Source organism: Brachyhypopomus gauderio, unplaced genomic scaffold (genome assembly GCF_052324685.1).
Source record: "Brachyhypopomus gauderio isolate BG-103 unplaced genomic scaffold, BGAUD_0.2 sc128, whole genome shotgun sequence".
Classification (NCBI taxonomy): Eukaryota; Metazoa; Chordata; class Actinopteri; order Gymnotiformes; family Hypopomidae; genus Brachyhypopomus; species Brachyhypopomus gauderio.
This window is the reverse complement of record NW_027506949.1, coordinates 378,959-406,377: the sequence shown is the minus strand read 5'-3', so window position 1 is coordinate 406,377 and position 27,419 is coordinate 378,959. Positions and strand designations below refer to the sequence as shown.

Here is a 27,419-nt window from a genome sequence, read left to right as displayed (position 1 = left end):
CTGCAGCCCGGCCTCACGACAACGCCGTCCCAGCCTACGGTGACCGCATCCCGGAAGCCACTCCCCGAAGGCCCCCCAAGAATTTTTTGGGGGGACGCAGTGGCCACTCACCGCAGGAATGGCCAGCTCGGACCCTGGATGACGTCGGCGCGGTGGACACGCCCCCCGATGACGTCGGCCCGGTGGACACGCCCCCCGATGACGTCGGCCCGGTGGACACGCCCCCCGATGACGTCGACCCGGTGGACACGCCCCCCGATGACGTCGGCCCGGTGGACACGCCCCCCGATGACGTCGGCCCGGTGGACACGCCCCCCGATGACGTCGGCCCGGTGGACACGCCCCCCGATGACGTCGGCCCGGTGGTTCCACCCCCCGAGGACGTCTGTGCGGTGACCAGGCCACCCGATGACGTCGCTCCGGCGGTCACGCCCGCCGATGACGTCGCTCCGGCTGCCACGCCTGCCGATGACGTCGCTCCGGCTGCCACGCCCGCCGATGACGTCGCTCCGGCTGCCACGCCCGCCGATGACGTCTGCTCGGCGACCCCGCCTGCTCCCGCTGCCCGCCAGCGGGCCCCGCCTGCTCCCGCTGCCCGCCAGCGGGCCCCGCCTGTTCCCGCTCCCCGCCAGCGGGCCCCGCCTGTTCCCGCTCCCCGCCAGCGGGCCCCGCCTGTTCCCGCTCCCCGCCAGCGGGCCCCGCCTGTTCCCGCTGCACGCCAGCGGGCCCCGCCTGTCTCAGCTGCACGCCCGGCCCCCCTGGGCACTCCACCGGCTCCCCAGGACACTCCTCAGCTTACGCCAGCCCCCCCAGTGACTGCCTTGCCTGCCTGTGGGCCTGGGGCTGGCTCCAGGCTGAACTGTTCAGACACTGAAACCTTTGTTGACCCTGTTTTACACTCACCTGTGTTCCCTTTTTTGCCCTGTCCCCTCCCTGGCTTCCTGTTGGTCCCCGTTCCTGTGTGCGTGTCTGTCCGCGTCCGCGTGCCTGTCCCTGTGTCCGTCCTTGGTGGTATCCTCCATGTCCCTGTGCCAGTCTCTGTTCCCCAGGTAGTCACCCACTTTGTTCCCGTCCCTGTCTCCGTCGTCCTCCGTCTGTTTGCATCTGTGTCCCAGCCTTCCCGAGTGTCCAGTCCTGTACCCTTGACCACGCCTTGTCCAGCCCCCTTGGTCTCGCCCCCTGTGTCGACCCCCTGTCCTGTCTCGTCTGGCCCCGTTCCTTGTCCTGGTCCTCCCGTGCGTTCGGTGCCCAAGCCATTGTGTCCGTCCTGCCCCGTGTCTGTTGTCCCCGCCCCGGCCTCGCCCTCTCGTTTCCCTCTGTGCCGTGGTGTCTCTGTCCCCACCGTCTGTCCGGTCCTCCCTGGTTGGCGTGCCCCGGAGTTGCACGCCTTGAGGGGGGGTTATGTCACGTCCAGCCCCTCCCTCCTCCCTGGTCCCGCCTAGCTCCCCGCTCCCATTCGTTCCTCCCTCTGTCTGTCACGCCCCGTCGTCAGTCTCGTACACCTGAGTCTTGTTCTACCGTCGTGTTTCCGTGTATAAAAACCCCCTCGTGTTTTACCCCGGTGTCGGTCATTCCCTGCACGGTAATCCCTCGCTCCTTCTATATCTCGTTTCTTCCTAAGACCTGTTCCTCCCGCTATCCATGTTCTCCCTTTGACTTCGCTCCCTGTCTGTTTGTTAGTTGTTCCCTGTGTTTTACGCCTGTGGTCTGAGTGTATGTTCCCTCGTGGTATTTTCTATATGATTTTATCGTGCTGTCTGTTTGGGTTACCCTACTGTTGTGCTTTAGCGTTTCTTGTGTCTAGTTGCCCCGGTGTTCATTGTTGCCTATGTGTTTACAGTTTGTTAGTTGTGTGTTCTTACGTATGCTTGTTCCCAGTTGTTTAACGTTTCCGTTTAGTTCATGCTCTCTCCCCGTTAGTTTACTTAGCTCCCTCTGTCTTCCGTGTCCTTAGTCGTGTTTGTCTCTCTTTTCATTAAAACCCTTAAATACAACTATACTCTGCATTTGCGTCATGCCTGCCCGTCGCAAACGTTACATTAAGTCTGCGCTTTTGAACTGCGTGGTCCTGGCTCACCCTGATTTTGGGAGGCCTTTCATTCTTTCAACCGATGCTTCGCTGCAGGGGTTGGGTGCTGTTTTGTCGCAGGTTCCACCTGGTGGAGACAAGGCCTGTTGCCTTCGCCAGCAAGTCTCTCAGTCGCAGCCAAACAAAATACCCAGCACATAGGCTCGAATTTTTGGCCTTGAAATGGGCTGTGTGCGAAAAATTCAGCCACTGGCTTAAGGGCCACAAATTTACTGTGTGGACCGATAATAACCCCTTAACTTATATTTTGACCAAGCCAAAACTGGACGCCTGTGAGCAACGGTGGGTTTCCAAACTCGCCCCGTACTGTTTTGACATCAAATACGTCCCTGGCAGACACAATGTGGTTGCGGACGCACTGAGTAGAGTTCCTTTTGTGAAGCCTCTGTCCCAACGCCTCCTGTCAGAACCGTACTCTGCATTGCTTGATCAGGTCTGTGATGTGGGAGACGAGAATGTGCAGAGTGCGTTTCATTTAACCTGTCAGCCTCAATCCCTGGAAAATCCACCTGACTCGAATGCTGATGAAGTCACCATGTCAGAAGGTGAAACCTCTGCCTTAATGTCTTCTGTTAGAGACTGGGATGCAGGTCCCTCACAGCGTGCTGCGTCTCTGGTTGATCACCTGTCATCAGTGGCTCCACCTAGTCAGGACGTTTTCTCTGAGTTGCCTTTGACTGATCTCCTTTCCCATCAGGAGTCAGATCCTGTTGTTTCCAGGGTAGCTTTCTATGTTGGGAGGAGACGCCGGCCTTCAAGGCGTGAGCGTTGTGGTGAATGTGTGCAGACCCTTAGGATTCTGAAACAGTGGGATAAACTCACATTTTTGGATGGCATACTCTACCGAGTCACGAGAAACCCTATGACTAAACACAAGAGGTTCCAGTTTGTTGTACCTAACTCCCTGAAATCGCTGGTCCTGTCTGGTGTTCATGACAACGCGGGTCACCAAGGTCAACCACGCACACTTTCATTAGCTTGCCAGCGCTTCTTCTGGTATGATATGAAGAGGGATATTCGTGACCATGTAAGAAACTGTCACAGATGTGTTCTCAGTAAAACTTTAGAGCCTGCAGCAAGAGCCCCTTTGGAGAGTATTAAGACCTGCGCTCCATTGGAACTTGTATGCATTGATTTTTGGTCAGCTGAGGACAGCAACAACAAATCTGTAGATATTTTGGTGATCTCTGATCATTTCACTAAATTGGCACATGCATTTCGATGTCAAGACCAAACTGCACGGACCGTTGCAAAGAAGCTTTGGGATGAATTTTTTTGTGTTTACGGTTTCCCTCAGCGCATTCATTCCGACCAGGGAGCAAACTTTGAGAGCGAGCTAATCGCGGAGCTCCTTAATTTGTGTGGTGTTCAGAAATCTCACACGACTCCTTACCACCCTATGGGCAATGGACAAACGGAGAGGTTTAACCGTTCTCTCGGTAACATGTTGCGGTCTTTACCTCCAGGATCTAAACAGAAATGGCCGCAGATGATTCAGTCGATGACGTTTGCATACAACTGCACTGCCCATGAGACCACCGGATTTGCACCATTCTATTTAATGTTCGGTAGGGTTCCCAGGTTACCGGTTGACCTCCTGTTTAAAAATGTCCTTCATGATAGCGACGTCTGTGATTATAACGCCTATGTTACATCTCTGGTGGATAATTTGCGTTCTGCCATGCTTTTAGCGCAGCGTAACAGCATGAAAGAACAGAAACAGCAGTCTGACCAGTATAACAAAAAGACCAAGGGTCTTCCTCTCTCTCTTGGGGATCAAGTACTGGTAGCTAACAAAGGGGTTAAGGGGAAACGGAAGCTTTCTGATAAGTGGGAGCCAGTTCTTTACACGGTGGTAGCCTCAAAGCCTAATCTGCACGTTTACAAGATCAGGGACCGAGAGGGAAATGAACGTGTGGTGCACCGCAACCTACTTCTTGATGTGAGCTTCTTGCCTGTCACTACAGACACAGACGGTTGTGACTTTCACCCTGCTGGTGATTTTGCTAGTGATGTAACTGGCTCTGATGCACGTGAGACTGAAGTGACTGTTGTGGACACTGGAGCAGCCACTGCTGCATCTTCTCTAGCCGCTTCTCCCTCTTGGTGCAGTAATGATGACCGCACAGCATCATGGGTTCAACAGCAACCTTCTGCTGTGTCGAGCTATACTGTGGAATCAGATTCCTGTCCTGAGTCCTGGTCCTCTGTCCCTGAAGGGCCAGTTGATTCAGATGCTACTGTAGATCACCTGCCTGTTCTCCACTTCATTCGTCCATCTGACGAGCACAGCACCGACTTGAGTAGTAGGTTCACCTCACGTTTTGGTAGGGTGCTCAGACCTGTTTGCCGTTTGATAGAGTCTATGACTCAAAGAGAGTCGCTATTTGACACTGAGAATGTTCGCTCACCTTTAATGAATGTGTGAATTTTTATTTATATATATATATATTATTATTATTATTATTATTATATATACTCTTTTCTCCACCTGCTGTTTGATGGATAGTTGTTTGCTTGTTTTTTTTTCTCATGTGTTTTTATTTCCACTTTATTGGAGGACAGCTCCTCCTAGGATTTCCCAGTAATTGTATGTGACATGCATTTTGAGGTGTAAATGGCACCTCTTTGTGTCTATGGGGTATCCTGGGGCCTTGCCGGGCGCCAGGCGGTCCTCAGGTCTCCTAGCCCTTCATTTGGGTAGCGTTTTGCTGACATATGTCACCGTTTTCTTACTGGTTCATGTAATATTGCTGAGTGTTTTTGTGCGTCTTGTGATTTTGTGTAATTCTGGGGGGTGAATGTAACCAGGTTGATCTGTCACTTGTATAATTACACAAAATGTACTGTATTTGTTTATCTAGTTGTGAATATGTGGGATCCAGACTCCTCCCCTTTCTGTTTTCTTCTTTTGTGGTGTTTCCCCCCAAGTATAAATAGCGACCACCCATCTTAACTCCCCCCTTTTCATTTTAATATTGTGGGAGAGAGTGCTGGAGTGAGTTTGTCAGCATTGTTCAATGCACTTGTTATGTATTAACAGGAGTGGCTGATCGAATAAAAAGAAGATCGCCCTACAAAGATTGCATGTGGCACATAATTTTTACACAACGCAGAAACACACCGGTCACATAAACGTGTTTTCCTTTCATAATCGCTGTGGTCTTTTATATTCCTTCGTGAGTGTTTCCGTGAAGTGTGTTCTCGGTATGCCTTGTAAGTCGCGCACTCTCCGTATGTGCGCGGTTCACTTAGAGACTAGCTCCGTTAAAGTAGGTGCCAGCTCTTTATCGGGATTGTGTCCAACCCTGACTCCCACCACGTTACACAGATATTGGTAGCTATATTATTTATTTCAGTAATTCCATTCAAAAGGTGAAACTTGTATATTATACTCATTCATTGCACGTATACTGATATATTTAAGAAAATTTGAATATTGTGAAAAGGTTCAATATTGAAGACAATATTAAATAGCTAAAGAACTAAACTTTGCCACGATCGGTCTGGGTCTCCGTGCATCCGGCCGTTTCCCCCCCAGGCGGTGAACGCAGTGAAAACTGATGGTTTTGACGGTGGACTCCGAGATTTTCAGGTGGTTTTGCATAAATGCTTTTACCGTGGTCTCGGGGTCCTCGTCTGCCTTATCCGGAATACCTGCAAATATTAAGTTGTCTCTCATACTGCGAGACTGGAGATCGATGACCGTTTCTTTGATTTTTTTGTTTTCTTCCGAGAGTCGGGTCATAGGGCAGTCATGGCCTAGTGGTTAGGGAACTGGTCTTGTGACCGGAGGGTTGTGGGTTCGATTCCCAGACCTGAGGTCATGACTGAGGTGCCCCTGAGCAAGGCCCTTAACCCTCAATTGCTCACTTGTATAAAAATTAGATAAAAATGTAAGTCGCTCTAGATAAGGGCATCTGCCAAAATGCCATAAATGTAAATGTAATTCCCTCGGTGAGCGATTTCACCGACTCTCTAAGAACCGTGTTTTCTGCAGCGAGTGCCTCCACTTGCTGCTGCCTGGACTCCACCGACTCTCGCAAAGCCTGAAACTCTTGGTGGAGAATTTCCACCAGCGTCAGGCGCGTGTCGAACCTGGACAGTTTGGTGTTTATGGACTCCAGAATATCCGCCGTGTTACAGGTGTGTGGGGAAGCCGCTCCCGGGGAAGCTTCGGCACGGCTCCTCTTGGTCGATGGCGTCTTATCTGCTTTGCTCATGGTAATTCTATCAAAGCAGTCATCAATATACGTGAGTATACTGTCCAAATCTTCGCAGTGCTCCAGAGTGGTAGAGTTCGTTTATATGTATTAAGTAAGAGGGGGAAAAAAAACACCTAGAGATGATTATTAATATATATATTTTTAGGTTGTCTTAAATTAATCTAGCGGATAATAAGGATATTAACTGATAAGTTTGTTAGCAGCGGCCTGCCGCCATGTTCAAACGCTTCCGCCTTCTGCCGGTTTGCAGTCTGCCGAGCTACTCCGTCATTTCCGGCCGCCTCAGTTTGTTTCTCACAAAAATCTTACCTGGGCTGACTGTCAGGAGGTCAGAACAAGCACCAAACTGGTGGAGGAAAACCATTCACAAGTGGACCAAACCACCATGCAGTCATATGAAACTGTAGTATATTCAGAATATAGTGGGTTCCAGTATGTGGTATACAGTATATACTGAGAGCAGTATGCAGTATATACTAAGTGCTGAATAGGACATTGCAAACATACCTATGTTTTCTGTGTAGGCGGTTACCACCATCACCTGTTTAACAAAACAACACAAACAGGTAAAACAAGTAAAGGTGAGATGGGTGAGACCAGATGAATAAACCGAAAGTAAACAAGAAGAATCACCACATGAACGCAGGTCTATGACATATGACGGTGAGTTTATTAACACTTATACTGAGAAATGTTACAAATGTTACATTATGTACTAAATATATTGTTTCATTGTTCTAACGATAAAGGAGCTTAATCCAGTCTGTAGATGTACGAATCGATCTGTGAGTCTTACTGCGAGATGACAAAATAGCTGAATTGAAATTGTAGACAAGAGAGCAGATTATAAAGCCCATAAATATTAAAGATCTTGAAGATTATTTCAGTTAGTCCTCGCAAATTGGACCTATTAGGTCTGTAGAATAAAGGAACTGAAGGAGCTGTAACAGTTTTTGTTGTGCTGAAAGGAATATCTCAGACTTTAAATGACACTTTCTTCTGGAAAATCTTAGTGGAACATTGGTTAAAAAACAAAGAAAAGAAAACAATAGATAAGTTGCCAAAAGATGGCGCAAGTGTTATCACAAGTATCAGTCAATTAAGCATTCAAGTACATGTACAATACTGTACAGAATGTGAAAAGTGAAAGTGTCATGAATCACATGTCTATGAAAAATGTTTGTAGCACATCCTGTTTTCCTGTAGTGTTACTGGGCTTCTGTTAGGGAGAGACTCATCCTGCAGTGATATCAGGTTCATTATAATCAGTGCTTCAGTGTCCTGCTCCTCCTCTTTATGATGAACTGTTGACAGGGAGCAGAGAGCAGCATCTCCAGTGTCCAGCTGTGTGTGTGTGAAGAGGAACAACTCCATGATGGAGCCTCATAACTCCAGCAGTGGAGGAGGAACCTCTGACCCAAAGTGAGGAGCTTTACATCAGCACTTAATCTCAGGAAACAGGAAGAGGGAATATTCAGCATAAATGAGATGTAGTGAAGGATGTAATTACTCAACACTTTCCTCATCTTCATCAGGGTGAAGAGAGCAGCACCTCCAGTACCCAGCTGTGTGTCTATGAAGAGTGAATCATCTCCAGTACCCAGCTGTGTGTCTATGAAGAGTGAATCATCTCCAGTACCCAGCTGTGTGTCTATGAAGAGTGAATCATCTCCAGTACCCAGCTGTGTGTCTATGAAGAGTGAATCATCTCCAGTACCCAGCTGTGTGTCTATGAAGAGTGAATCATCTCCACTACCCAGCTGTGTGTCTATGAAGAGTGAATCATCTCCAGTACCCAGCTGTGTGTCTATGAAGAGTGAATCATCTCCAGTACCCAGCTGTGTGTCTATGAAGAGTGAATCATCTCCACTACCCAGTTGTGTGTCTATGAAGAGTGAATCATCTCCAGTACCCAGCTGTGTGTCTATGAAGAGTGAATCATCTCCAGTACCCAGCTGTGTGTCTATGAAGAGTGAATCATCTCCAGTACCCAGCTGTGTGTCTATGAAGAGTGAATCATCTCCAGTACCCAGCTGTGTGTCTATGAAGAGTGAATCATCTCCACTACCCAGCTGTGTGTCTATGAAGAGTGAATCATCTCCAGTACCCAGCTGTGTGTCTATGAAGAGTGAATCATCTCCAGTACCCAGCTGTGTGTCTATGAAGAGTGAATCATCTCCACTACCCAGCTGTGTGTCTATGAAGAGTGAATCATCTCCACTACCCAGCTGTGTGTCTATGAAGAGTGAATCATCTCCAGTACCCAGCTGTGTGTCTATGAAGAGTGAATCATCTCCAGTACCCAGCTGTGTGTCTATGAAGAGTGAATCATCTCCACTACCCAGCTGTGTGTCTATGAAGAGTGAATCATCTCCAGTACCCAGCTGTGTGTCTATGAAGAGTGAATCATCTCCACTACCCAGCTGTGTGTCTATGAAGAGTGAATCATCTCCAGTACCCAGCTGTGTGTCTATGAAGAGTGAATCATCTCCACTACCCAGCTGTGTGTCTATGAAGAGTGAATCATCTCCAGTACCCAGCTGTGTGTCTATGAAGAGTGAATCATCTCCAGTACCCAGCTGTGTGTCTATGAAGAGTGACAGGTCCATGGGTTATACTCCTAACTTCTGCAGTAGACCTGTGACCTCTGACCTACAGTGAGTTATACATTAGTGACAGAGTGTTTAACAACTGAAGTCACCGGTAAAGCTATGTGTTTATTTTGTGAAGAACAGGATTACAATTTGAATCACAATTACAAGTGTAAACATGCCACAGAAATTCAAGAACTAGACTGATGCAGAGCTGCACATTTTTCTAAAAAGGTGTCCAGTGTGTACAGGTACAAGGTGTTTATAATAAAGTATCTGGTGAGGCCCCATTCACATAAACATTATTCTACATCACCAGAGTTAAAGTCAGGTGCAGGTTCTCTGTGTTTGTTCTACTGTCACTACAGCATTTGGGTTCAGTGTCCCTCAGTGTGGGAGCCCAGTGAACTGTGACATGTTCAAGTGTTTTGGGTTATTCCACATGCATCACATCATCATTATCATGTACAGAAGCATGAATATAACATGTACTCATGAATGTAACATGGATTCATGAATGTAACATGGATTCATGAATGTAACATATATTCATGAATGTAACATGTTCATGAATGTAACATGTAGATTTGCCATTAAAGTTGTTCTTCTGTTTGCCCACAGTGCCCAAAAGAAAACTGTAAAGATTTCTAAAGACAAACTGGAGTCAGTATTCAAGGTGTGTGTGTGTGTGTGTGTGTGTGTGTGTGTGTGTGTGTGTGTGTGTGTGTGTGTGTGTGTGTGTGTGTGTGTGTGTGTGAAGGGTGTCATTCTGAGCTCCACCCTCTCCTGTCAATCTGTCTGATTGGTTCCTCTAGCCCCGCCCAGTCTTTCCCTGTTTATACTTCCCATGTGTTTTTAATGCCTGTCCGTCCCTCCTTCCATTTAGAAACTCCACCCTGTGATTATCAGTCCCACCTCTTCACAGTTGACTTCTCTTGTTAGTCTGTCCTATTTAATCTCTGTCCCTTCTCTTGTTAGTCTGTCCTATTTAATCTCTGTTGATTCTCTTATTAATCTGTCCTATTTAAGCTCTGTCCCTTCTGTTGTTAGTCTGTCCTATTTAATCTCTGTCTCTTCCCTTGTTAGTCTGTCTGATTTAAGCTCTGTCTCTTCTCTTGTTAGTCTGTCCTATTTAATCTCTGTCCCTTCTCTTGTTAGTCTGTCCTATTTAATCTCTGTCCCTTCCACTTTAGTCTGTCCTATTTAATCTCTGTCTCTTCTCTTGTTAGTCTGTCCTATTTAAGCTCTGTTGATTCTCTTGTTCTGTGGTGGTTCTTGTATTGGGAGATTTTGTATTATGTTCTGGTTTGTTTGAGCTCTGTGGTTTTATTCTGTGTATGTGGATTGTGATTATTGTGTGAGTGGGTGAAGGGTCTTATCATTAGAGTGTGTTTACATCACAGATCATGATGAGTCTCTGTGGCTTTACTGGTTTATGTTTTATTTTAATGCCCGTTTGTAATTTAGCTGATGATGAACAAAACTCAAATGTATAAAGCTGTATGTTATGCTGTGTTATGGCTATATAAAACTACCTACAATTGAAACGTTAATGTTAGAATTATGTACTTATAAACCATAATGTCCACAGGACCAACCAGTCCCTCTCAGTTGAGTCCTCTCTTATGTTTAATGGATTATACTGTGTTATAATCATCTGTCTGTAACACTGTAGTTTTACTGATACTGTTTATTCAGGAGCTGGAGCACAAAATCATCTCCCTGCTGAAAAATGAGCTGAAGAGATTCAAGAATCTATTTAGTCCAGATTACCCAGCATGCACTGAGAGACAGGTGGAGGATGAGGAGGATCAGAGCAGTGTCAGAGAGGGGGCGCTGAAGATCACACTGCACGTCCTGAGGAACATGAACCACACAGACCTCGCTAACACACTACAAACCAGTAAGAGCTCTGGGTCATGACATCATAACATCACTTTATTACTTCAGAGGGAGGACACTGTTGGTGAATCTCAGTTCACAATGAGGATCTTAAATCAGTGTTGGTCTGTCCTCAGTTGACCTCCCTTCAGTGTAGTCTGCTCAGGTGCAGACTCAAGACTCTCCTACATTTATCACTGTTGTCATGTGACTGTAGAATGTTGCAGTTTTGAGGATATGTTGTTATTCTTTAGAACTGAGATTTTGACCAATCAGATTTGACCACAGATCACTGTCTCATGATGTCATACACAGGTGTGTTTTCTATTTCCCTCCATTGTCTCTTAGATGTCCAGTCTGCTAGTTGTAGGTCTCCTCAGTCAGGTGACAGTTACCAGTGTGTGTGGTTGAACTTCATCTGGTGTAATGGCTTCCTCCATGAATCCATGTGTTCTCTATGTCAACCTGCTGATCATTCAGTGTTATTGATACCCAGACACTCTAACCTACGTCTAATTTAACACTTACTTCAATTTCCTGAATGTATCATGGCCAATCTATGTGGACTAAAATCTATTCATAATGATGTCTTTTCTTGTATTTCCTGTGAAGAGTCTGATATGACAGTAGACTCTCAAAAAAAATAATGTACCATACAGTCACTGGATTAATCCTGAAATATAACACTCACAGTCCTGGAAGATTTATCACCTAAATTATCAGGCCCTATCTAAGAGGAATGAAAATCTATTTATAATGTCTTATTTTATAATAATATTTGTATTTGTATTTTCTGTAATGAGTCGTTTATGGTTGATCCTAAAGACATTAACATGTGTGCTGTTGTCTTCCTCTTTATCAGAACTGGCCCCTGCTTGCCACAGAAAGCTGAAATCCAAACTGAGGGAAAAATGTCAGAAAATTAATGAAGGAATCTCACAGCATGGAACCACAGCACTTCTGAATGAGATCTACACAGAGCTCTACATCACAGAGGGAGGGAGTGGAGAGGTGAATAATGAACATGAGGTGAGACAGATTGAGACAGTATCCAGGAGACCAGCAACACAGGAGACACCCATCAAATGCAGTGACATCTTTAGACCCTTACCAGGACAAGACAAAGCCATCAGAACTGTGCTGACTAAAGGAGTGGCTGGAATTGGTAAAACAGTCTCAGTGCAGAAGTTCATACTGGATTGGTCTGAAGGAAATGTAAATCAGGATGTTCTCTTCATATTTCCACTTCCTTTTAGGGAGTTCAATTTGATGAAGGAGAAAAAGCTCAGTCTGGTGCAGCTTCTTTATTGCTTTTTTCCAGAAATACATGAATTAAAACCAACTGACTATACATACAACAAATTTCTGTTCATCTTTGATGGTCTGGATGAGTGTCGTCTTCCTCTAGATTTCCAGAACAATGATGGCTTGTGGGATGTAACAGAGTCAACCTCAGTGGATGTGCTGCTGACAAACCTCATCAAGGGGAATCTGCTTTCCTCTGCTCTCCTCTGGATAACCTCTCGACCAGCAGCAACCAATCAGATCCCTCCTGAGTGTGTTGACCAGGTAACAGAGGTACGAGGGTTCAGTGCCCCTCAGAAAGAGGAGTACTTCAGGAAGAGAATCAGACACCAGAGTCTGGCCAACAGAATCATCTCACACATGAAGTCATCAAGAAGTCTCTACATAATGTGCCACATTCCAGTCTTCTGTTGGATTGCAGCCACTGGTCTAGAGAGAATGTTGGGTGAAGCAGAGAGTGGAGAGATCCCCAAGACTCTGACTCAGATGTTCACACACTTCCTGATCTTTAACATCAAACACAAGCACCGAAAGTATGATCAGAAAAGTTACACTTACCCTCACCAAACTAGAAAACATGTTTTGGCACTGGGAAAACTGGCTTTCCAACAGCTGGAAAAAGGCAACCTGATCTTCTATGAGGACGAACTGAGAAACAGTGGCATTGATGTCAGAGAAATGTCAGTGTATTCAGGAATGTGCACTCAGATCTTCAGAGAGGAGTTTGGTCTACAGCTGGGGAAGGTGTTCAGCTTTGTACATCTGAGTATTCAGGAGTTTCTGGCTGCTTTATATGTGTTTATTACCTTCATCTCCACTAACACAAATGTGCTGCAACAGCAACAACCTGGATTTTTCAGTATTTTCAAAAAATCAATATCTTCTCTTGACTTCCTCAACAGTGCAGTGGACAAGGCCTTAGAGAGTCAGAATGGACACCTGGACCTTTTCCTCCGTTTCCTTCTGGGTCTCTCACTGAAGTCCAATCAGACTCTCTTACAAGGTCTACTGACAATGACAGGAAGTAGCTCTCACAGTAATGAGAAAACAATCAAGTACATCAAGGAGAAGATCAGGGAGAATCCCTCTCCAGAAAAATCCATCAATCTGTTCCACTGTCTGAATGAACTGAATGATCAATCTCTAGTACAGGAAGTCCAAACATACCTGAGCAGAAGAGGTGACACTCGTCTGCGTGGAGCCAGGCTCTCTCCTGCTCAGTGGTCAGCTGTGGCGTTTGTGTTGCTAAACTCAGAAGAGGAGCTGGATGAGTTTGACCTGAGGAAATATCACCCATCAGAGGAATGTCTACTGAAACTGCTGCCAGTGGTGAAAGCATCCAGAAAAGCCATGTGAGTATTTTCATTTAGAGATTAACAGTGGATGTAACTCTGGATGTTCTTGACTGAGAAGGTCTATGAAAATGAAAAGAAGAGTGAGACCGGTAGAGAGACCCTACATTAAAGAGAGAGAACATTAGAGAGACACACACAGAGCTGTACACACACACACCCACAAGCACACGCACATGCCTACATAGAGCCTGCAGAACACAACTTGTAAAACAACTGCCCCAAGAGTTTTATATATGTTCCATCTCCAGACTTCCACATCCACACTACTCTGAAAGAAAATGTGGTAATATCTTTACATTTTATTTACACATGACAAACACCCCAATATTAAATTGACATTAACCCACTTTTCAGTGCTTGTGCACACACATTTGACTACATTATGTGACGGGCAGGGGTGAGCAACTAAATAGGAAGCGATCACGCCAAGTCTCAGGGAAATAGGATGGTTTAATAGAAAGTGTGCAAACCAAAAACCCGTGCATTGTTCCAAATGTAGGAAATAATAACCAGCAGTCAACTGGTACAAAGACAAGACATATATAGACGAACAAACGACCCTCAGGTGAGACGGATCACGGGTCCCGCCCACCTGAGGGACGAACATCACATGACCAAAAACAGGACCGCTGCCGCTGTAAACGGGGGCGACCGGCAGGGGGCCCACAACGTGACACATTATATAAAGTTTAGAGCTAAACAGCTATTTCCCAAGACACAGAGGATAATTTAATCAGCAGTCCAGATTCTGGAATCCAGCATCAACCGATTGATCTGCATTTTAGGTTTTTGGTTTGCGCACTTTCTTCATTAAACCATCCTTTTTCCCCCGAGACTTGGCGTGATCGCTTCCATATTATTTCGCTCACCCTGCCCGTCACAGCAAGACAATTTCACACACACACACACACACACACACACACACACACACACACACACACACACACAAAGCCTGTAAAACAGCTCTGCCCCAAGTGTCTTATTAATCTTCCAAATCCTGACGTCCACATCCACACTACTGTGAAATAAATTGTGGCAATATCTTTTCATTTAATTTAAACCTATGACAAATACCCCAATAATAAAAGGACATTTGTCATGGAAATTTGAACCTTAATGGTGAGCATGAACAGTCAACAGCAGTTGGGTATAGTATCAAAGTTAAATAACAAAGATAGAAAAATAGAAAGATGGATCAATCCAAACTCAAGAGCATCTGCAAGAGAGAGCTGCTCCCTCTCACAGACCATAGCTTTATACTATTCTGCTACATTATTTCATCATACTTCCGTGACACGAGTTAAGAATGAGGCTCACATGAGGTGAGGCATCACCCCTCCCATGCCAGGGTCCTCTGGCCAAGGCCTACTTGGTCCTTCGGTTCGCCAGGCACACCAGATATACTACCATAACTCATGTTATGAAAAATCCACCTTTTCAGTGCTTGTGCACATACATTTCACTACATTATATCAAAGTTCAGAGCCAAGCTGAAACTCTTAACTGAGGAAAGGATGACAAGTGCAGAAAGTAAAATTTATTTAAATAAGAGGAGCACTAAACACTAGGTACGGGAAATACAACAGAACACAACCAAGCAGTCAGGACAATTCACTAAACTAGACCAACTGGAATTAAGATATACATGAGATATATGACAAAATGTAAGTAACAATACTCAGAAAAACCAGGGGTGGAATAACAAACTAAGCAAAATAGACAACACTAATCAGAGAGAATACTGAGCATGAATGAATAACCAAGCTAGTGCAACAATAACAAAACATAGCAAGTACAAAGCAACTAAAGAACAATTAAACCAGGGCACAAGCAGGCTACAGGGGAAAAAAACATAAAAGACAAGTAGCAACGAAAAGTAAGAATGTTACGTGGAGAATCCAAACATAACCACAACAGAACCACAGAGACTACACAGGTTAAAGAGGCACAAGAACCTCATCACGGGAAGAAGGGTGAGAACTAAAGGAAAACAAAATACTCAATAGACGGGGAAACAAGGTGGGACAAGGGAGGAGGGCGGAGCTTGCTGTGACATAAGCAGGTTAGGATTATTAGATTTATTAGACTAGGGAGTTTTTCCTTGCCACTGTCGCCTTTGGCTTGCTCACTGGGGGCTAGGACTCGGCACTTGTAAAGCTGCTTTGTGACAACAACTGTTGTAAAAAGCGCTATATAAATAAAATTTGATTGATTGATTATTGTAGAGGGTGTTTGGTGGTGTAGGATCATACGTGAGGAATGGATACAAGACCTCACCATGTCAGTAGTTTATTATAAAGCACAGGGTGAAGCCTCCACTACAGTTACTGGCCTCTCTAGTGCCCCATACTGGCTGATACTTTTTAATCTGTTCATGCAATTAATTTCATCCTATTTTCCAAGATACAAAGGATAATTTAATCAGTAGTTCAGATTCTGTAGTCTAGCATTGTCACGTTATGGCCCCTGACCCCTCCCTTTTGGGCGTGTGTTTACGTTGTCTACGTGTAGTCGTCTGCGTCTGTGGATCTCCGTGGGTGTGGTTGCGTCTGAATGTGTTCATTCGTCTCACCTGTGGCTCGTCTAATCATCTTATTATAACGACTTATGTGGTTTGTCTATTTAATGTGCATTCACGCAGTGTCCTGTGCTCGTATCTAACACGTCTTTATGTATATGTGTTCTATGTGCGCTGTCTGCGCTATTTTTGTAATAAATAAAGTGACGTTTGTGAGACCGTGGGACTTGTGCCTCGTCCGTCGCCCTGCTGTGAGCTTCATAAGCATAATCTGATTTATCTGCATTTTGTATTGTATTTAATCCTTCTTTACAGACTGTCTGGCTGTGGTCTCACTGAGGAGTCTTGCAAATCTCTCACATCAGTTCTACAAACAGAAAACTCCTCAATGAGAGAGCTGGAAATAAATAATAATGATCTACAAGATTCAGGAGTGGAGCAACTCTGTGCTGGACTGAAGAGTTCAAACTGTAAACTGGAGATTCTCAGGTGAGTTTTCTTTCAGTTTAATCTGGAATGGAAACAGTAACGTGTGGTGACACTACAGCGTTTTAATGAATGTTAAGATAAGATAAAGATTTATGTCCTTTAAAATGTCAATTTCCTTTTAAAATAATACATTTCCTTTGAGTACAGTATAAACAAATACTACCACACAAGGCAATGCAAGACAATTTCAAGTTTTCTTCATTAAACCATTCCAAATATTTTCTGTTAGAATTAAACACATGAACTACATTTAAATAAATGGCCGCATTGTGGAGAGAAAGAAAAATTTCTCTAAAGAGACACACACTGTAAGCCTGGATAAGTTGAGTTTACTTAAAAATATGAGTAAACCGGTTGCCTTAAACATTTAAGTAATGTACAATGAAAATGTAAGTCAGTATTACTTAAAATATAAAGTTGGTTTGCATCAAGGGTACAATGATTGAACTTTTCTGTACTTGTGATTCTAATCTCTTTACCCATTAATTCTACTTACATTTACAGCATTTAGCAGACGCCCTTATCCAGAGTGACTTACATTTTTATACAAGTGAGCAATTGAGGGTTAAGGGCCTTGTTCAGGGGCACCTCAGTCATGGCCTCAGGTCTGGGAATCGAACCCACGACCCTCCGGTCACAAGACCAGTTCCCTAACCACAGGCCATGACTGACTACTTAGTATCTTGAGTTCAAGAAATAAAATATTGATTTATGTTTTGTTTGTCTTTTTTACTTTGATTACAAATATTTAGGGAAAAAGAAAGACAAAATACTTTGTCTTATTTCTGTTCAGTAGTATTTACTTAAAATTACTTATACATTACAGTAATTTATACTACTTAGACACTGAGAAAATTACTTCTCTAAACTACTACTGGTATACTAAAGGCATTCTGACTAGTAAGTAAAAGAGAACATGCTCATGAATTGTAGGCCATAATGTGGACACCACAAACAGCACACAAGAGCAAAAACAAAGACAGAAACATGTAATTTCACACTACAAACTAATGTTTTAGAGTCTGAAGTAAACAGCCTAGGCTACCAAATAAAACGCAGCAGGTAAAAAAATCGGCCGCATTGGTTAAAACAAACTGCAACTCTGACTTTTGTTTTGCCTATATGTGTCTGCCTGGCCTGACTATAAACAGCAAGCTAACAAAGTGGTGGAAAAGTGTTCAACAATAAAATTATGGAAACACACACACTCCTACACAGAGCTGAACACACACACACACACACACTACTACACAAAGCCGACCACACACACACACACACACACACACACACACACACACACACACACACACACACTCCTACATAGAGCCTGTAGAAACACATAGCCTCTAAAACAGCTCTGCCCCAAGTGTCTTATTATCATCATAGTAAGATCATAGCTGAGGAATGGATACGAGGCCTCACCATGCCAGTAGTTTATTATAAAGCACAGGGTGAAGCCTCCACTACAGTTACAGGCCTCTGTAGCGCCCCATACTGGCTGTTCTGGAAATGCATCTCCCTCACTGTCTCTCTCCCTCTTTTTCCCTCCTTTCTGCAGATTGTCTGGTTGTTTGGTCACAGAGGAAGGCTGTTCTTCTCTGGCTTCAGCTCTGAGTTCAAACCCCTCACACCTGAAAGAACTGGATCTGACTTACAACCACCCAGGAGACTCAGGAGTGAAGCTGCTCTCTGCTAGACTGGAGGATCCCCACTGCAGACTGGACACACTCAGGTATGTAGGAATCCCCTTAAACATCCTCTGTGTGAACACACACTCCAAATGTGAGAAGAACAGTGTCATACATAGAAACAGCACACATGACACACACATGGCCTTGTTCCTAATACATACAGTATCATACATGACACCAGTGGCAGCTCGTCAGTAGGGGGTGCTGGTGTGCCGCCACCATCAAATTATCGAGAGAAACAATGCTACTTAGAGTTGCTAGATTCACTAGCCAAGGGCATGGAGCCATTCGACCCCGCAAGGTCAAACTACCATGTTGAAGACTACCTCAAGGAAATTGAGTGTAGTCTCTCGGACTTGCCTTATGCAACAGAACGAGAGAAAGTCAAGCTAATTTGGAAAACCACCTCTAGATCTGTTCGCACATTCATAGAGTCACAGCCGTTTTCTGTTTGGGACCGTGCAGGCCAGCAGAGGAACTGCTGTGTGGTCTGTGAATCACAGAATCACCCGTGAATCTGGAGGCGGAGACTCTCATTGCGAGGGAACTGTGCTTGCTCAGTGATTCGTTCACTGAACTGAGTGTTCTCGTTCATTCTCTGATTCGTTCACTGAACTGAGGGCTCTCATTCATTCTCTGATTCGTTCACTGAACAAGCACAGTTCCCTCGCAATGAGAGTCTCCGCCTCCAAATTCGCGGGTGATTCAGCAGATTGGTCTTGTTACCACCAGCGGCCACAACTTTAGTTCACCAGCATTTGCAGTAAGTGACTGGTCCACATTCGACCTATAAAACCCTATATACCGTATTTTCCGGACTATAAGCGGCTACTTTTTCCCCCATAATTTGAACCATGCGTCTTATAATGAGGTGCGGCTTTTCTGTAGACTTTTCTTCACCCGTCAGGGGGCGGAGCAGAAAGTTAATCTGGTGGTAGGTCAAAGTTGTAAATCAAAGAAGAAAGTGCTCATTTTCATTTAGCACATGCCAGTGGCAGGCACGACAGAGAATTTTCTTCAAACAAACATGTGTTGTGCCAAATACCGACTCCCCCCGTTTGCACACGCATAAAAACGCTACAGATGATATTAGTGAGTTACAGTGACTATAACTTAGTTCATTGAGCACTCTAGTTTTGTCCTAACTAGATATTTAAACATAATATTGCTGCAATACTATGAAGTCATGTTGTCAGAGGTGAACTTCGGTATAGCCAGTGTGTATTTTATTTAAAATAACTAACACCCTTGAGCCGGTGTGGCTTTGGACATAGATAATGCCGTGCCGTTTTCTGTGATGGATAATTAAAGTCTAGCTCTTATTTATGCATAGATACGTAAATCGACAATATCATCTGTAGCGTCTTTCATCGAGCTGGTGGACTTTGTTGAACGCCAAACAAAGATTGTGTCAGACCCGCTCTTCAGAGATTTCAACCTTGTACTAAGGTTTAAAAGGGATTGGAAAAGTCAATCAAAATTAAAAATCAAAGTAATTAGGAAAACAAAGTAGTTTCAAGACTAGAGTAGAAGAAATGAAAACAAAATGACAAAGATGATTCACCAAGGCCACAGAGTGATGTCATACAACCATGCTTTTACAAAACCATGCTTGTACTGTGAGAAGAACTATACAATGCAAGAGAGTTATAAACTTCGGCATACATCTAGGTGTGTGTGTGTGTGTGTGTTTGTAAGAAACAGACAGACAGTCCTGCTATCTAGGTGTACGTGTGTGAGAGAGACAGACAGTCATGTTATCTAGGTGTGTGTGTGTGTGTGTGTGTGTGTGTGTGTGTGTGTGTGTGTGTGTGTGTGTGTGTGTGTGAGAGAGAGAGAGAGAGAGCCCTGTTATCTGGGTGCCTGTGTGTGTGAGGGACAGACAGATCTGTTATCTAGGTGCATTTGTGCGTGATAGAGAGAGAAAGAGAGAGAGACAGAGACAGTCATGATATCTATGTGCATGTGTGAGAGACAGACAGTCCTGGTATCTAGGTGCGTGTGTGTGTGAGAGACACAGTATTGTTATCTAGAAGCATGTATGTGTGAGAGAGACTGTCTTGTTGTCTAGGTGCATTGTAACACTCAGCTAAAGAATCTACCCTTATAGCTGGATATTACTAACACCTTCTAAGGTCAGGGCGGAGAGTAATGCTCGGAGCTCGTATAACGAAGAGCAGCTTCAACCAACCAAGTTTATTCCCTCACGTTGTTTCCCCACATATACATATATATACACAGTGATGGCTTAGTTACCTTGAAAAAGTAATCCGATTACTGATTACTCCTTTTAAAAGTAACTACGTTAGAATACAAGTTACTTTAGTAGTTACATTCAGCAGCAAAATTAATTTTTCCAATACTCACTTTTTTATTGGAAGTGCATTTTTAACAGTAACAATGTATTGAAGCAGGTTCGGTAACCGAGACAGAAACTGCTTAATCCAAAAATCCTGAGGGAAACTTTATTGATAACGGAACCCTGGCATGCGCAGGCTCCGCCCCCCAGTGTCACTTAAAGGGCTAAGACTCCTTGAGTGGCCAAGTGCCTGTCTGTTAGGGAATTCACCGTGAGGAGTAGTAGTCGCTACAGTATCTCTTGACATTACGTTTGTGTAGCTGCGCAGTATTATTTGTAGATTTTTTTGTAAACATAATACAAGCAAACTGTTCAGTCATTTTGTTGTGAAACGAAATACCATTACAATTTCAAGCATTTTAAAATAGGCTACGTCCAAATTCCAGCACTTTTCAAACGTGAAACACAAAGCAACATTAAAATTCTTCAGGTAAATGTTCCTTCCCCTGTTTTTGAGGGGTGTTTCTTTACACTACCACATATCGTTACGGGAGGACACTGGATTTTCCCAGTAAGGTCTTTTGCTTCTGGAATCTCTCTTTGCTTCTGCTTCGTTTTTTGCTTCTGACTTTTGGAACACATTTCACGTGTGGGAGGGTCTTAGATGAAGGCGTTCCTCTGCAATCTCCATTGGTCACTGATTCCGGACTGACACAGAGCTCTGAGACCGCCTCTGGGACCAAGCCACGCCCACCCCACCAGCTTCCCATCGTTTTCAAACATGGCGGAACGCGGGGGTTCTGTTTCACAGTAGCATGTAAACTGAGTTTTACCATTAAAGTTTATACAAAGGTTTTAGTTAATTGCTAAATGGTCTGTAGATATTGCAAATGTACATAATAACTACATTAAGCATGCTCACCAGCGCGAGCTTTTTAAAATTTTAGTGAACTGGATGGAGAGAACATTGATGTGTGGAAGAAATATGAGTATTTGCAATATCTGGTATGGGGACAGGTGTAGGATATATAGTAAATTTACAAATATAGTAAAATCCATAATAGTAAAAAATACCAAAATTAAAGCAATACTGAAAAGTGGCCACCCTATATACAACCAGCTTTGTTCACTCACACTGTTTTTCAGTGTTCTGCAGATGCCGAACACAAACACACATCAGATGCATCTTGTGCTGTCCATATTTTATTAAGAAGTGAACAATATTCATTGAACCATTGAACATAGTGATACTAAACATATACTTTCTGCTCTTGGATTTACTTTTGCTTTTGTGGAACTATTGAAACAAAAATCACACCATAGATTAGAGTAACGCGTTACTAAGTAATGCGTTACTGACATCACTGTATATACATATCAAGCGAATAATAGCATGATTCAAACAAAACCACCAAGACTCAGTGGTCTTAGTCCCCTGTGTGTCCGTTCGACAGGTATGTGTGTGTGCGCGCTTATGTGTGTAGGTGCGTGAGTAAGTCCGTTCAACAGCGGCCTTGATTAAAACTCCGCGAGACACAGTTCAATGATTCCAACAAGCGCATGGGAGGTGGAGAAGAGAGAGAGCGGAATAGGATGGGAGGCACAGCGGCCTCACTTGAAATCCGTCAGCTCACCCACAGCAAGGAAAATGAAACTCCAGGGAAAAATATCCGATCAGAGTAACGAGCCGGTTATCCCGCGCCAGATCACCCTCTGTAAAAACAGTCCAAAACCCTCGGCGTGCACGCCAGGTGACTCCAAAAAATCGGCTCCCTAGAACGGTATCCCACACCTTCAAACCATGCTGTCCACCCGCATATCTCCTCTCTCCCTTCCTTCCTTATTTGTGCTCCATCCTCACTTCCGATTCGACGATTTGCCCGTGACGTCGTGAATGAGGTGATGAGGGCTTAACGGATGTGGAAGGGATAAAGTGATGCGATATCATTAATTTTCGTATCGACCGAAACATCACTTCAACCCACAAAACCAAAGAACAAAATAAAAACATTAACAGGAGTCGACCTATTGTGTGCTTGTCACAGCATGTGTGTGTGAGACAGTCCTGCTACCTATCTGTATGTGTGTATGAGCAAGACACACAGGCCTGTTATCTAGGTGTATGTGTGTCAGAGAGAGAGACAGAGGGAGGGAGCTTTCTACCTCTATTTCTATATTTAAGGACAAAGCCTTCAGAATAAAAAAATAAGTGTGTTTGTGTGTGTGTGTGTGTGTGTGTTCTTTAGGTTGGATCATGCAGGGAAGATCAGACTCAAACCAGGACTAAGAAAATGTAAGCAGCATTTATGTAGTTAATACACACACATGTGTAACTGTAACTTTGGCATTTGGCAGACGCCCTTATCCAGAGCGACTTACATTTTTATCTCATTTTTATACAAGTGAGCAATTGAGGGTTAGGGCTTTGCTCAGGAGCACCTCAGTCATGGCCTCAGGTCTGGGAATCGAATCTGCGATCCTCTGGTCACAAGAGCAGTTCCCTAACCGCCCGGTCATGACTGCCCACACACACACACAGTATTTGTGTGGTCTCCTCTAATGTCTCTTCTTGTGTGCAGATGCGTGTGAGCTCACACTGGACCCAAACACAGCACACACACATCTCTCTCTGTCTGAGGGGAACAGAAAGGTGACGTGTGTGAAGAAGCAGCAGACGTATCCTGATCATCCAGAGAGATTTCATTACTGTACTCAGGTGATGTGTAGAGAGAGTCTGACTGGACGCTGTTACTGGGAGGTTGAGTGGAGTGGAGATGCTGTTATAGCAGTGACATATAAAGGAATCAGCAGGAAAGGAGGCAGTGGTGACTGTTGGTTTGGATACAATATAAAGTCCTGGAGGCTGTACTGCTATAATAACAGTTACTTTGTCCATCACAATAATAACTACACTGACATCTCTGCCCCCTCCAGCTCCAACAGAGTAGGAGTGTATCTGGACTGGCCGGCCGGCACTCTGTCCTTCTACAGCGTCTCCTCTCACACACACACACTCACACACTTGCACACATTCCACTCCACATTCACTGAACCCCTCTATGCAGGGTTTGGGGTTTGGGGTCTTGACTCCTCAGTGTGTGTGTGTGAGCTAGAATAACCTCCTGTGTACTGGAGCACACCTAAGTCTCCATGGAAACATACACTCTACACACACAACTGGAGAACAAACCCTCTCTCTCACACACACACACACACACACACACACACACACGGAATCACAACCTCACTGTGTTCAACTGTACAAATCTACACATTAAAAGTGGAAATCTGTAGAAACTGTGAAATGTTTTTCATTCTGTTTTCTGTGTGTTGGAGTGATACAGATGCAGATGTTGTACAGTATGAATGTAACGTTGAAGAATTCTTACAATAAAATAGTGTCAACCCTCAAAAGCTCTCAGCGTCTCTCTCTCTCTCTCTCTCTCTCTCTCACACACACACACACACACACAGGCGCATAGATAACAGGACTGTCTGTATGTCTCTCACACATTCACACAAATGCACCTAAATAACAGTTTTGTCTGTCTCTGGAAAAAACACAGGCACCTAGATAACAGGTCTGTCTCTGTCTTACACATACACGCACCTAGTATTTTTCTGTCTTTCCTTTCTGAGTCTTTCTCTTATAGACACATGTGCCTTGATAAGAACTGTCTCTCTCTCTCTCACACACACACACACACACACACACACACACACACACACACAGTTAACAGGACTGTCTCTCTCACACACAAACACACACATGCATCTAGATAACAGGACTGTCTGTCTCTCTCTCTTGGCACTTGTACATTATTGCCAAGCTAAAGAACATTGATAAACATTTCAACCAGGTTGTGCTTGCAAAGCAGAATCTGAAAACAGTTGTAAAAGAACTTGGCCTCCTCCAGCACAGCGTCATTCAGTCTGAACCCACTCGCTGGAGCTCCACGCACCACATGATGCAGAGATGCTGGAGCAGAAACACTGAACATCTACGCTGGAGATTAGGGAACATTTGTTACACCAACTGCTGATCAATGTGACATAATATCCAGTTTGATTGACATGCTGGAACCTGTTGAGGAAGTTCTTCTTGAGATCAACAGAGGCTCCATCTCCAGTGTCATCCCAAGCATTGCTGTGCTGAAGATGGAGCTTCAGGCAGAGGGTCATAACACGAGGAGGATGGAAACACTCAGGGAAACCTGCTGCAGAAAAGGTTTGCAGGGATGGAGGAGAGAAAATGTTTGGTGCTAGTGACACTGCTGGATCCTCGTTATATCCTCATGTCTTCTTTACAGTGGACACACTGACCAAGACAGAACAACAGATAAAAGAAGAGCAGGACATTGTGTCCCAGCAACTGATACAGACACCACTGAAGACCAAGGATCAGAGAAAGGTGGAAGATGAATAATTACCTGGTCACTCCAGTGTTCTTGAGCAAACATATGCAAACATCTTGGGGTCTCATGGATCTCCTACTCAGGAGAGAGATGATGAGCATCACTGAGCAGCTGGATCAGCACCTCTATGAGCCACTGATTAACAGACTGGTCAGATACTGCAATGGTGGAAACAGAAAACATCCCGTCTACACTTTCTTGCACCACTGGCAAGTAAATTCCTCTGTCCCCCCCCCCTCCTCTGATCCCAGTGAGAGAGTTTAGTAAGACTGGGAACACTTATGATGACAAGAGGAGTCTCACAGGAGAACACACAGAACAGTTGTGTTTCCTGCATGAAAACCTGCCGTTCTTAAACTGGGAGTACTGGGAACTTTCAGTGTGAGATGGGGAGAGTGAGGAAGACTCAGGAGCTGCAACTGAGTTCAAATTAAAGCACATTAACACATTCGTTTTAGATTCTGCAATGTTTACAAAATCGCCTTCACTCAAAAATAAGGGGCTTATGTTCTTTGGACTAAAAGAGATTTTTGATGCTGTTAAGTGCACTAAAAGGGAAGTTTTTATTGTTTTTTTACTTGCGGAATTTCTGCATGACACACATGGACACGACCGTATATAGACCAACATACACACTCCAAGACACACACAGACACAACCATGTAAAGATGAACACACACAGATACACAACCATATTGTATATAGACAAACATAATAGTTAATAATAGTTAACAAAGGAAGGGCAAAAGTTCACCCATCACTTAGGCTGAGGTGACCTGGGTAGTTGTGAAACTCCTTGGCATCAAAGCTCCTGGGTGGAGGAGATCTGCCCTGAGTTTGGTAAAGGCTCCAGGGTGGAGGAGATCTGCACTGAGTTTGTTAAAGACTCCAGGGTGGAGGAGACCTGCCCTGAGTTTGTTAAAGGCTCCAGGGTGGAGGAGATCTGCCCTGAGTTTGTTAAAGCTCTGGATGTTGTGGGACTGTTGTAGGGGTTTCACCTACTACTCCTTTAAAGTAGATATAATTTGTTTTACCTTAATTATTAATCAGTCTCATTAATTTAGAATCAGTCTCATATTCTAATTATACCAGAACCACAAGTTTAGGTATCAACTAAGGGTAATTAATGGTTTGGTATCTGAAGGATTTAACTATGAATTCTTTGGAGGTTTTGGCAACAACCACTTTTGAATGACACAGACACAGACAATTTGGTGAAAATAAATGATACATTTATTTAAAACCAACTATTCTAAAACACAAATAGCATCAACAAGGATCAGTATATTTACAGTGAAGACTCAGCATCTAGTGTGTGTGTAAAAAGGGAGGAGTGTAAGTGTGTGTGCGCTCGTGCGCGTGTGAGGAGGCGGAGTTGTAATCTCAGTTCTCCTATGGAGAACAAAGAACTAAAATGGCGCCGACTTTAAACAGTATATCAGCGCGACTGTATGTTAATGAGCTCAGCTGGTTTATTCCAACGTGGTCAGAACAAAGAATAATGGCGCTGGCTTAAATAACTAAAAATTAATGTAGTGTGTCTGAGAATGGGAACTACACGTGGTCAAATATTCAGAAGATAAAAACATGGAGAGATTACATGCAAGGTGGAGAACTTTGTGTGTACGAAGCTTAATGAAGTTTATGAAAATAAGGTTAAACACATTCGGAATGTATTAACAGAAAACTTAGTTAACTCTACAGTTCAATTAACACTAGAAGTCCCTGAAATTTCAACCACCCCCCTGAAGTCCCAAAAGAGGGTCCAAAGAACCTTAGTCCAAACTGACACCTCTGGTGGCTCCAATTAACATCCATTCATTTGCAAAAGTGCCCATTGCCTGAGGAATCAGCAGGGGGGAGAAGAGCTGAACTTGCCTCCAGTGTTATGTAAATGAGGCGTGTGTCAGGTATGGGTGGTTGCTGCTGAAAGCTTGCACCTCCTTGGCTGCCATATGAGACTGTGCAAGATCTCTTGCAAGAAGTCTCCTCATCTACAGAACCATATGTTTGAGATTTGATTTGTGAAAGGTTGAAATAATGTGAAATTGACACAAACATAATATTTGAATTATAATGGCATATAAGTGGCATATTGATTAGTCAAAATGGCTCTGATATTTTTAACCTTATTTTAAGTAGTTTTGTCTTTTGAAAAACTGCTAATAGGTAAAAATGTTTTTACATAAATGTATACAAAAAACCCTCAGCTACTTGAAATAGAATAATATTATTGAGCAATTTTAACTTCAAGATCAAGATTTCGCATGTGTGTCTCTTCCAAATACAGCCATAACCAGCAAACAAAAATAGGAAATTTAGGAAATCTTACCAAAAGAGATATCACTACAGATTTTCACTACTCTCTGAAAACTAACAATGTGTTGTGTGTGACGTTTGTGACCCTAGGCTTGAAAATTGCTTCATATGGGCTTTTCAAACTTTTTTTTGGCCCACCTCCACCCTTTCACCTTTGGAGGACAACTTTGTTTTCATGTAAGGATCAAAAGAAAACAATTCTGTATAATACAGTACAATAGTGATAAAAACAATTGGGGTT

At 44.0% G+C, this 27,419-nt stretch overlaps 1 protein-coding gene and 1 long non-coding RNA gene across 4 annotated transcripts; both read left to right on the top strand.

Moving 5' to 3' along the window:
• The first annotated feature begins 6,925 nt into the window (after positions 1-6,925).
• LOC143498998 (uncharacterized) lies at positions 6,926-8,362 on the top strand. The gene is made up of 3 exons (XR_013126034.1): positions 6,926-6,978; positions 7,630-7,737; positions 7,851-8,362. It is a non-coding gene; the product is annotated as an uncharacterized LOC143498998 (long non-coding RNA).
• A 9-nt stretch (positions 8,363-8,371) lies between these two features.
• Positions 8,372-23,842, top strand: LOC143498989 (NLR family CARD domain-containing protein 3-like). Of its 3 annotated transcripts, XM_076993913.1 has the most exons (9): positions 8,372-8,972; positions 9,528-9,582; positions 10,605-10,809; positions 11,650-13,444; positions 16,281-16,454; positions 18,013-18,186; positions 22,691-22,737; positions 23,024-23,160; positions 23,379-23,842. In XM_076993913.1, the coding sequence occupies exons 1-9, from the start codon at positions 8,398-8,400 to the stop codon at positions 23,493-23,495; spliced, it is 3,279 nt and encodes a 1,092-aa protein (XP_076850028.1). In that variant the 5' UTR covers positions 8,372-8,397; the 3' UTR covers positions 23,496-23,842. The 3 variants fall into 3 exon arrangements, with proteins under 3 accessions (XP_076850028.1, XP_076850027.1, XP_076850030.1); XM_076993912.1 differs by having other exon boundaries at positions 23,024-23,842; XM_076993915.1 differs by lacking the exons at positions 22,691-22,737; positions 23,379-23,842 and having other exon boundaries at positions 23,024-23,098.
• The last annotated feature ends 3,577 nt before the right edge of the window (positions 23,843-27,419 follow it).